Here is a 12,890-nt window from a genome sequence, read left to right on the forward strand (position 1 = left end):
GCCTCGTAGATTTACTTAATGCTTTAGATATGTCATGTCCTACGTCATGTCTACGTCACTTCTGCCAGTCACGTAACTGCATCCAGTAGTTATGTACAGAAGAAGTTATTTTAAGCCACACTGTGATCGTTTCCCTGTCTTTAACCAAGTAATTTTGCTGCCTTAACCTTCACCAAGTAGTTCAAATTCACAACATTAACCATGTGTTTTAAACAGCAGCTGCAACTGTTTGACAACATTAAATAGAATAGTCAGATATTGTAATATATGATGTGAAACTCTTGATCAGAATATGTTGCTTTTAAATCGTTTATTTTATAGTTTAAATTTAATGTATTTTTCAGTTATTTGTTTTCCAACATTGACCTATTTATGAAACCCCTTCACAGGCTTCTTTACTTTTTATGTAAATTGACCTAAACCCATTTCACTATCACTGCAAAATCAAGCGTGATTGTTTCTATACAGCAAGTAGCGGGGTCATTTCTCCAGCATCAGGTTCAGCCTTTGACCTTCTGTGGCTTCTGCAGACAGTTAAGAAGCTAAAGTAAAGCATAAGATTCTGTTTACATGCAAAGACAGATGAATGACTCAGCTCTGTTAATCGAGTTATACTGTGCTTATTCTGATTACAACTTTATTGCAAATACAATTCAGGTGTTTACACAATAGTTTCAGTAATGAAGCTATTGCTTTATTCTGCTTGTAATCCTGGAGTGGATGTAAACTGCACTGACTTTTAGTCATTTGCACTGGCCATTTTATGCTTTTAGAAGGCATTTAATGCTCTAAGGTAGCCTTTTATAACATGTATTAGGGAGAGACGGGGAGTCATTGTAAGGCTAACACAGATTAAGTGTCATTTTAACTAGTCACTAATCAATATTCACTCTCCGATCTATTTGTTATTCTTTTCAAAATGCGGGAAGAAAACATTCTGGTTTGGATCGGAAATCAAACCCAGAACCTTCAACAGCACTAAACACCCACAATACTGGTAATGTGAAACAGTATTTTTGATGATGAGAAATACAGATAAAAGAGCTAAACAAAAGGTAAATGCACAAGGAATTGTTACCAAATAGACGTTTTTGTTTGTTTCTCTTTCAGCAATAACATCTGGATTTTTTCCAGGTTTTGTACTTTGGACAGTCATAATCTCCCCAGAGGCACTCCATGAATTGTTTGCAGGTGCTGAGTAGCAATTATATCCTGTGATATAAAAGAGAGAGCAGTAACAGACAGTACATCAAAGAGCCGTGCTGTTGTACAGTACTTAGGTGACACATTCCCTCACTGAACAAAGCCATCGTAGTTTTCCTCTCAGCTTGTCAAACTAGCAAACCATGTAAACAACGATTCTGAGCATGCTCAGTGATGCAGTGATGTCTCTAAAATTGAGACATTCGCACCACTGGAGACACAGTTGGAGAGTTGCTTTTGTTATTTAGTAATAAACTACTGTACACTGGTCATATTTAATATGCCAGCCAAAAAAGATTGCATAATTCGAATACAAACTCTGCTACCACTTCTAAGTGAATTTGTTTTTACATTATATATCAAAAGTATTACTCTTTAAATGTCCTCTTAATCATTGTGTCATTATTATTAAAGCAAAACATGAAGTAATGAAAAATCTCCCAATTGAATTTTGATTTAAAGTTTTTAATCTTCGGTGCGCAGACTCCATCGTCCTCATGACATGTGTGCAGAGAAACTGATCTCAGTCATGCACTGTTTAGACATCATTATCAGACATTTTGTCATGATGAGTGCAATTTGTCAGCATGCAGAGAGACACCAGCCCTGGCAACAGAATAATCAGCTGTCAACACAAATTTATGCAGGATGTCATCAACTTATATTGTTAGATGCTTTGTGTTTGTGTGCAGACATTTTCTCCAGTTTGCACTGGCAGATGGTGAAAGTTCTTCTCTCCATTTTCATCACTACCATTCTGAATTATTATTATTTAACTTGAATGTGTGGGCACTGGATGGCTGTTCTCTTTGCATTATGTTCATCGTTTCCAATATAAAAGAATTACCCTCCATTTAATTCACATCAACACCAGAGGGGCCATTGCTGCAATAACGAAGCTGTGCTGGAAAGATGAATTTACTGATTTAGTGATTTTATTGTATTTACAGTGTTTCCCCTAGGGTTACAGCTTTTGTGGGGAGAGGGGGGGTGACATATTTTCCAACTTGCAAATAGCTGGCTAAGGGGGTCCGGTGAATTTTCTTTCCAAAAAAATCCCAAATTTGGTGACCTACACTGATCTTAATCATTGTATATTTTAATGAAATATTGTAAAGGAGAATTAGGGTTCTTGTATATTTTATTTAAGGCATTTTATTTTGACGGTCTTCTTGTAAATTCTGTGGTGGATTCTCTTAGTACACTGTGCTCTTATTTTTATCGCAAAGTGCGAGCAAATGTTCAGTCAAAGTCAAATATGACATGTCACAAGTAGTTTTATTGAAACCATTTATTTAAGTGAATATAAATACTGTATAACAACAGGAGTATTTAAAGAAAAATCAGAGCTCATTTAGTGCACATTTAAATAAAAAAAAATATATTAAACAAAAATAGTCTATGGAATTAAATTTCCAATCATTCCAATCTTTTTCTGAAATAAATATATTTGTACGAGAAAATAATAACAAACATTACAAAAGAACTAAATATGACAAACCCTCGTACAGGCAGCATTTATATATAAAGACAGGAAAAAATTTAACTATATTGATATATGCGATATGGTCTAATTCCATATAACATTTAAAAATATATTGATATATTTTTTATATCGAAATATCGCCCCACTAATATAATGGTTGAGGAAACACTGATTTAATAATACGTTTTTTAAAAAGAGAGCCACTGCTTTAATTCAGATTGAACTTTTCACCTCAGTCAGTATTTTACACATTTTCTCAAGCCTCTTTCCTTCACTGAAGAGTATGTGACATTGGAGCTTCCACTTCACATCATTTAGATAGTGATATGCCTTTTTAATCCTAAAACAAGGTCACACCGCATGATTTTGAACACAGTCTAAGCCTGACTGGACCCTTTCTGTACTCTGGGTTTGAGCAAGACTTGACACTCTGATCCTCCCATTGACTCCAGCGCAGCCATGCAGAGCCTAGTAAGATTTAATTTCACTCGGGCCAGTGTGTGGTGTGAAATAGTCCAAGATTTCCCAACCACTGATATCTGAGATCCTGGCAGCAGCCAATGAACAAGAAGAGAAATCATTATGAACTCCCACTCACAAAGATTTTTGGCCATTCGGTTAACGTATTGTAGGTAAATCTCAGATGTCTCCACCTTCATTTCTCTTATATTTCAAAGAGCTCAGCAAAGTGCCTGGATCAGTTCACCTCAGTAAAATTATAAATGAAGTGGAAGAGGGCACAAACTCACTTTTTGTCAATATTATTCTTGTCAATATCTTAAACTATGTAGTTTCTCAGCAATGGGCAGGAAACCAGAGAGCACATATATTATAACTGATTTTATAGGTACCTGCTCAGAATGGATCTAGTAGTGTGTGACAGAAATTGATCTTAGAGTGGGTGTATTTATTGAACACTCCAGCACAACTCACCACATCAAAATTGTATTGACTGAGCAGTGACCAGAGGTAAAAGAAGTCAATTTGATCTGCTACTGAGGTCAGACAATAAATAAATACCTGCACAAGTTAATAAAACAGTCATAAAATAAAAAAAATCAAGAGGTTAAATGCTTTTGATTATCAGGAATCCTTTATTTGTTTATCAATTTCTTCACATAAAAGTTGTTGATTTGTCACAGATTCACACATGAATGACTGCTGTATCCCCCCAGAGACTCTGCCGGTAGTTTGTTGGAGTCGCTCCAAATCCCTCTAGGTGAGTGGAAAAAAAGGAGAGTTTTCTATTAGAAAATAACGGAGCATGCAGCCTGGAGCAAGAGAAAAAAGGAAAAAAATGTTGGCACCGTGCAGCCAGCAGTAAACAAGCATGCCAATGCAACCCACTGTGTCAGTCAATGGATAGATGGATGGATGGTGGTGCAAATTGATTGTTTGTTTGTTAATACCAAAGGCAAAATAATTATTTAATCATTACATGAAACTGATGCCAAAACAAATATGTCCCTGAATCAGTCAAGGTCAATTTCAGTTCATGGGGGATGAGAGAAAAACATTTTTGTAAAAGCTTTTTTTTTATTTATTTAAAAAGAAGAAAAGGGTTAAGAGGTTATGTTTATAGTATTGATGTACAACAAAGGATGGGAAAAGTGAAATATGAATACTTTTAAACTTGCACTTTTTTAAGTTGACTCTGTTTACACCATCAGGAAAACTGTTTTCAAAGCTGGGTTTTGCAGTGCCGTACCAAAAAACACTTTTTATGTAAATTGTATATTTCTAAAAAAATATTGAAATGCTTTTTGATGATGCAAATCTGGCAGTCAGTAGACAGACAGAAACAGTTTCCCTTGAGTGCAGGCTGAATAAAATAAAAAGTTAGAAGTGGAATTTGGAAATTCTTAACAAGCACCCTTTTTAATGTCTGCAAGCCTTGAAATTATAAACCAAAATTTGAAAAAAAAAAAATGGTTATTTTAACCCTTTTGAATAAAGTCCTGACCCCACTCCCTTCTGAAAAGTAACTCTTTGAACTCACCATCAAAAGGTCACCGTTAGTTTGCATGAAAATGATACTAAACTAAATTAACATAGCACAAATGAGAAAACAAATATTGGCTATTTTTCTTTCTCTTCTATACACTCTTGTTACAAAGTCAGCAGCTGTTGTCACAGAAATTTGGGAATCTTAAAATAATTACCAAAAAATAACATCAAATGCTTTCAAACAATAGTTTTTCATCAGTAACAACTGCTGAAAAACAAACAAAAGGGCTCCAGGACAAGTATAAGACCAAACTAAGTGAAAGTTCCAATGCTTTAAAAGCTAAACATGTGCAAAATGAAAACATCACAGCCTGTGCACTATGATCTGTGCTTTGATCTATCGTTAGAACAGATTAATCGTTTTTAAAAAGTGTTCCCGTATGTGAAATCATTTCAGAAGTTATTGAAGCATGTAGAAGAAACAATTCCTCGCAGCAATTCATATGGCTGACTCATACTCACAATCCATCAAATATTCATTAAGCTATATGAAAAATAGGTTGTCAGAACTCAGTTGAGGATATCATTTAGGTCTTTGAGTCTTTTATAGAATGAGTAACAGAATTGCTGCCAATTTCCTCCCTGCTCTCACTGTATTCCACCGAGGCTCTTTCTGCCATAGCATTAGAGCAGTACCCTGCTAAACATAGGCAGCTGAAGACTTCACAGGACTCGGGTTGGCCCCCCGCAGTGACCTCCAGCCAGCTCCTGATGGAAATCTAACCAAGCATCACGCCCAATTTGAGACTCCAGAGTAAACAAACAGGAGTGCTCTTCAAAGGTACAGCCACTAACAGACAGAAGAGTGGGGTCTGTCTGCAGCCCTGTTCACTCAGTACGCCGTTAAAACACAAGCCTTTACAACCTACACAATCTAAAACAAAGAAGGTACTATGTGTTTGTTCTTTAAGAGTCTCAAAATATCTATATTCTACTACTATAAACTGTTGTTAGACTGCTAGGTTTGAGTGTTTTCAGGTGGGGAGAGGGATTGGCAAGTTGAGTTGACAGATTTCAGGTTTAATGTGTTGGTTGTTGTTTGGGAATGGCTGTTCAAAATTCTTAGTGTTTTGATATAGAGTCATGGAAAAACTTATTAGACCACGCTTTTTCTTCAATTTCTTGTTCATTTTAATGCCTGGTACAACTAAAGATACATTTGTTTGGACAAATATAATGATAACAACAAAACTAGCTCATGAGAGTTTAATGTAAAAGCTGATATCTAGACATTTTCCATGGTTTACTTGATAATAACCAAAATCATTATCAAGAAAACCATGGAAAATGGCTAGATATCAGCTAACTAACAATTTTTTCCATGACTGTATATATACAATGCTTAACAAATTTATTAGACCACCTGTCATAAAAATGTTTCAAAAACTTGTTTCAATCTAAAATGTTATTGTTATTTGTATGGCAAATAACAAACTGAATTCACCTTTTTATACCCAGTTTAGAGCCAGCTCATTGGATTTCTCTGAGAAGTCAGAAATTAATCAAGCATAACATTCAACCACTAAAACAATGCAAGTAAATAAGTATAATTTGACATATTAATCAAGAAATAGTAATGTGCTCTACTATTTTTCCAGGTTTTTTTATAACAGTTCATTTGAAAATTCATGGATAAAAATAATAATTGTATTTTAGCATCAAAAATATAATTCCAGTTAACAGGCTTCTACAAACGACCAATACAGAAACATAAAAATGATTTTGGTAATTACTAATGCTGTTGATTTAGGACAGCTGTAGCATAAACAGGTGGTCTGATACATTTGTTAAGCACTGTATATATACAGTCCTGTGCAAAAGTCTTTTGAGTCAGTTGTGAAAAAATGCCTAAAAGTGTGGATTTTGGTTTGAAAGCAAAGGGTGCTCACACCAAATATTTATTTGATTTAGATTTTTCATTCTTATTATACAGCATTTTTTCACACCTGCCTAAAACTTATATACTTTTTATATCTTTGAAATGGGGCTAAATGATTTGGAAAAATATGTAAATCCAATTATTTTTACTGATCTATCAATTGCAATATTCAACTTTTTGACAGATATTAAATTACAAACAATATATTTATGTTTACCTGATCAACTTAATGTTTTTTGTAAATCTGCTTATTCTGAATTTGATGCCTGAAACACATTTCAGAAAAGTTGGAACAGGGGCAACAAAAGAGTGTAAAAGTTTTGGTAATGGTTTCATGAGTGCATATAAAGGAGGCATCTTTTAAAGGCTCAGTTGGCAATACATTGCAAATCACAGGCAACATATGAACAGAATATGAGATAAAAAAGAAACGAATCATTACATTAAAACATACATGAAGACAATTGAAGTACACAATGCTGCAATGATCATGTACCAAAATGAGAAGGCTACATGTTTCAACATCGTATGGAGTCTACAGTGGAAACTTTGCGCTTTTTGTCTCATGATGTAGAAACTTTTTCAGTCTTCTGGGTTTCAGCCACTGAGAAAATTGTATGTTAATCTATATTTGTACATATTAACACTTGGAAGTCCCAGATTTCCCACCAATCGTTCTGTCTAAAACACATTAATTGTTTGATTTGGTCTCATCCAGATTCAAATTACCACCAAAATCTCATCAGTTTGATTATCGCCAACCATCTGTCCTCCTGATTTGAACCAAATCTGTTGTCACTTTTTTCTAGTATTCTAAACCAAAAACCTTGTTGGCCAAGGTATGTGTTTTTACTTGATGTAGTCTTAAATTGAACAGATATATGCTTAAATTTACCTCCTTCCTGATGAGGTTGGTTGCACAACTGTTAGGCAAAGACAGGGCCCGCTGGATATTATTACGTCTTAATTCAATATTAATTGGCAATACCAGGTATGAGTATTAATCTTTATGCTTTTAATTCGCCTCTCTTTAAACGGGCTAATGCTCTCTCCTCTGTACTCACCTGTCCTCTAAATCACTCCGCTCAGTCAAGCGGGTGAGCTTAATATCCTGCCCTGTCAATAGCCACTGAGAGGAGGCAGACTTTATGTTCCTTGGGTCTCATGACAGGCACTCTGAAATGCTGGCCTGAGGGCAGGAGCTCAAACTCATTCTGCGGGGGCAGAATGGTCAGGACAGTCTTGAAAAGTATTGGCTTTCCTCGGTGCTGGCCTGTTACACTGTAATTGTGAGAGCTATACCTGACTTACCCCAATGATCTTATTTGTCAATTTTACAAGACTCCTTAGCTTCTTTTTTTTCCTTTACTAAACAAGTAAGAGTTCCACACCAGGTCACAATACAATATGTTGAAAAGGATTTATAAAGATAAAGTTGTGTACAAAGTCACTGCAGCAAGTGTGCAACTTCCTGCTGTTTTTATTCATGCTTTACACAGCAACCAACTTCTTTTGGAATCAGGGTTGTAGTTTCTGTTATTGTTATTTATTTGGCAAATAACAAACTGAATTCACCTTTTTATACCCAAATCTGAGCCGGCTCACTGGGCTTCTCTGAGAAGTCAGAAATTAATCAAGCATAACATTCAACCACTAAAATTCATTTTTCTGTTCAGGAATGAAAGTAAATAACTATAATTTGACATATTAATGAAGAAATAGTTATGTGCTCTACTATTTTCACAGGGGTTTTTTGTAAAACAGTAAATTTGAAAATTCAATAATAATTATATTTGAGTATTAAAAATATATTTTCAGTTAAAGAGCTTCTATATACTCATGTATCAATCATTACAGAAACATAGAAAATTATTTTGGTAATTACTAATGCTGTTAATTTACAGCTGTGGCATAAAAGGGTGGTCTAATTAATTTGTTAAGCACTGTATATATACAGTACAGTGCAAAAGTCTTAGGACGGTGTGAAAAAATGCCTTGAAGAATTGATGCTAGTTTGAAGGCAAATGGTGATCACACCAAATATCGATTTTTTTTAGATTTTTCTTCCATTCACTCACTTTGAATTTAAAACTATTAACATTTCTATTTATGTTAAAAAGGATTAAGTAAAGATAAAGCTCTGTACAAAGTCACTGCAGCAAAGGTGCAACTTCCTGCTGTTTTTATTCATGCTTTACACAGCAACCGACTTCTTTTGGAATCAGGGTTGTAGTTTCTGTTACATAAACAGAATCATACCTAACCCACAGGATGGAGGATCAGAAAACACTGACTGAGTCATACCACTGTGGAAGGCACTGACAAATGACCTGTTTCATCGTTCTTCTTCTTGCCCTGATTTAGTTGAAGTGCTCACTCATGCTCCCAAAGTCCCACATTTTCTCTCAGCTCACTGGTGATTTTTTTTTTTTTTTTGGTTGTGAGCTGTGCTGCAACAATAAAACATCAACAGTGACACGTCAGTAACAGATAACTGAGCTGGGAATATTTTACTGCAATATAGATTTCAAACAAATGCCACTTTACATCCTTTACTAACAAAAGATCCATTGTTGGCCAAAAAAGAGAATTTCGGAACCAGAAGCCTTATTTTGAGCCTTACAATGAGGACAAAAACAGCCCCATAAGTCTAAATGAGCCTATCAACATCACTTATAGATCATAATGTGCATTTACTAATATGGTTTTGTCAGAAGAGTCTGGGCACCGAAGAAATATCTCAGGAGTTTTGCAACTATAAGCTAGCCCAGTCAGGGAAACTCAAAACTAGGCCGAGCCGTAAGCTCTGATGCACATTTAGGTTGACCATTTATGCCATATATAAGCTACACATTTTTACAATTAAAGAATACAAATTGCTTCGGGCCTAGACCAATGATGAATGAAAATTAAAATGTAAAGAAATAAGCGTTTCATTTCATATCATTTTTGTTAGTCACAGCCACAGGGAGTCACTGCAGATGGTCTGAAGAGCCAAACACTGACCCAAACAAACGATGAATTGATATCATAACTGATTAGAAAGTATTGTCTTGTTAATTTAATATTAATCATATTTTATATTTTTCATCTGTGTTAATGAAATATTATTTTGAGCTCAGTGTTGAGTAAGGTCACAGTTACAGAAGTTTGAACTAATAAAAAAACTCAATAAGTAAAAAAAAATGGATAATAATATTAGGTTTGCATAAAAAAAAAAAACACTATGTACTGCAGAAGGTCATCGGGTTTGTTTGACTATGTATTATATTTATTAAATAAAATATCAAATGTCAGCAGAAGTCTTTTCAAAAGTTTTTTTGGCAGTTTATATGGTTATTTGGTTTGCCTCGCCTAAACCAGCAGGCATGGTGGATGTTCTGATTTTTGCCAGAGTGTAGTCATCAGGCTTTGAATCCCTTTGAAACCTGCACAAGAGGCCAATAATCACCCCGCATCAAAATTCTAGCTATGATCGCTTATGATGATTTGCACTGTCATCCTACTGCTGCTGAAGACTCAGTGGATAAGGAACAGTGTTTCTGCTGCCCTTTTGCAGAGAGCAGCTCCCGTAGGGGCAAATAGGCTTTTCCCTAATTGGTCGCTGCAAATGTCAGTGCACGGAGATGGAAGTCTTATTGATATCACTGTTCTCACTTTAACTACTTAACTAGTGTTAACACCTCAAACAAGACTTGGTGGACTTTTAATTACTTTTTCATGAGAGACAAGATAAAGTGTTAATAAAAATATCAAACACATTATGTCCTCCCAGTCTGACACTGTCAATAGAGCTGTTCTTCTGACTGAACAAATGAATATCACATTGTTTTATTGAAAAATAAGGTCATGGTCCCTTTTTGTTTGTGTTTTGGTTTGTTTTTGCCTGTTCTCATTACACCTGTCTGTGAAGCACAGTCAATATTTTTTTTTGTTTTTTAACGACGTGATCAGATTTGATGTGAGAAATGTAGGTTTTGGCAAAAAAAACAAAACAAATACAACACTTGTGTGCATTTTACTGTTATGCATCACTTGCCATCAGAACTGATGCATAACAGTAAAGTATTTGCATGCTTTTGGTGTCTTGCAAAACTCATGTTTGAAATAAAGAACTCAGTTAGGGTCTGAGATGTAATTAAAAAGTAATTATAAGATTGATACGTAGACATGAATTCATGCATTCCCTGATATGCTTTCACAATTTGGAAATACTAATGCAAATAGATGAATAAATCAGGAGTGTTGTTTCTCTGGAGTGATTAGCATGTATGCAAGTCAATGATTTGTTTTATGTATAAGCTATTTGTAAGCTTTGCACATTGAAATTTAATTTCTACTTGATGTTGCACATCCTCTTACAAACACGGGAGCTGCTCCAGAGATCTCTGTCTGTTTGTGTGTTTAGATGAAGGTACTGGCAGGTTCCTTTTGTGTTTGTGATTATTGGCAGTCAACACATTTGGAGAGGGCGGCCGTTTTTTTGTTCTCTTAGCTGGAGCCATGTTATACAAACATGACGGAGCAAAGCACCCTGAGGGTTTAGCGCTGAGTATTGGTAATGCTCAAAGATGATGTGAACATATTGACGTGTGTGAGTAAACAGGAGTAGTAAAATGTCTGTGAGTGTTTAATATCTCTGCGCTGACATGTGTCCTCTGTGTTATGACAGATGCTATGTTACTGGTGGCAGACAGACTGGAGGGACCCTTCAACATCGAAGCCGTTATAGAGCCGGTCGACATCAAGATCTCCGAGGCCATCATGACCATGCAGGACAACAGCATGCAAGTGTCAGCCAAGGTACAGTCACCTGAATTAGCTTCGTTCACCATGCAGTGATGTGAATTTCTTCAGGGGTAGTATATCGTTATATTGAAAACACTGCATAGTTAACCCTCTGGGGTCTGAGCCTATTTACCCTTTATATATACCACATAATATTAACTATACTCATTTTTGGTATTTGGTATTTTCTCAGCAGAACTTCAACATGATCTGACAATTATTTTTTCACTTTAACCCACTTTAATAACATATTTAGCCCAAAAATCATGAAATCTGAAATAAAATTATACTATTTATGACGATAAAAAACACAAATGTGCTCAATTAACTGTTTAAGAGCTGAAAATGTAAACATAGGTTACAAATATGAACATATAAAAGGTAAAATTGAAATATAATAAAACATGTTAGTGTTAGATGATTAGACCCTTTTTTTCCATTTTTACAGAATGCTACGCCTGCTTCGTCCCATCCTCTTTACACTTTATTTTTTTGTACTATCAAATTAAAACGATCATATCTTTGGTTTTACGTGACCTCAGAACGTCAAACAAAAAAACTGGAGAAAGTTTCACATCTGTAATTTGGAGTGAAGTTGACAGCAGCGCTCCACGTGATCTCGTTTTTGTTACGGCACTTTGAAAAAAGCCACGTTATCATAGACCCCAGAGGGTTCAAATTGATTATTAAAGATTTACTGGGCTCTGGTGGCCAAACTACTGTACATACTGGAGACACAGTTTCTCTGATCCGGCTGCTCTTATTCACTGCTCATACATGAAATGCAATATAATATGTATATAATTCACATAATCATCAGCCAGGAGCTTTTTATTACCAATATTGACATTTGTTGACGTAGTATAAAGAGCGACAAAGTCTGCAAAGAGAGGAGGCTCGGGTTAATGGATGGGTCACTTAATTGGATCTATTTCTGGAAGTTTTAACTATATTAATTAGTGCAAAATGGAAAACATAAAAATGACACAAATGAAAAGACAGGACAATTGAAATAACACAACACAATACAAAACATGAAAAGAGAAAGACAGGACATAATAAGCACATTTTTTGAGCCTCCCTCAACTCATTAACTTTTAATTAATACAATGTTGTTTATTCAACCTGAATTGTTAATTTATGGGTGAAAAATCAATAGTTATTGTTTGAATGTATGTGTTGTTGTTGTTTAGAAGACATAGTAGGCTTTAATATACAAATCTGTCTCCTAAAAATCACATTTATATATTTACAAGCAAAGATTTTGAAATAATCGTTATAACTCATCACACCCTTACACATCACAATAATCTTTCTAATCATAATAAAAGAAGAAAAGTTTTTCATAATGTATATTATCACAAAATGGTGAAACTGAACATATACTGCAAAAACCATCAGTGTCAATGCATCTAATTTGTTTCTCTAAAATTTTTACTCATACCAACTCTGTGTCAACGCCTAAGGCAGGATGTTCTTATTTATTCAAGATGTAACAAAAACCACAATCTATCCATCAGGAATAGG

At 35.0% G+C, this 12,890-nt stretch overlaps 1 protein-coding gene across 2 annotated transcripts in view; it reads left to right on the forward strand.

The window, feature by feature from the left end:
* LOC131984035 (glypican-6-like) overlaps window positions 1-12,890 on the forward strand; it is a 189,260-nt gene that overhangs the window by 128,006 nt on the left and 48,364 nt on the right. For both annotated transcript variants that reach the window (XM_059348900.1, XM_059348908.1), the window contains exon 5: window positions 11,248-11,378. In XM_059348900.1, coding sequence (XP_059204883.1) covers window positions 11,248-11,378 — 131 coding nt within the window. The remainder of the gene's footprint in view (window positions 1-11,247; window positions 11,379-12,890) is intronic.

Source organism: Centropristis striata, chromosome 2 (genome assembly GCF_030273125.1).
Source record: "Centropristis striata isolate RG_2023a ecotype Rhode Island chromosome 2, C.striata_1.0, whole genome shotgun sequence".
NCBI lineage: Eukaryota > Metazoa > Chordata > Actinopteri > Perciformes > Serranidae > Centropristis > Centropristis striata.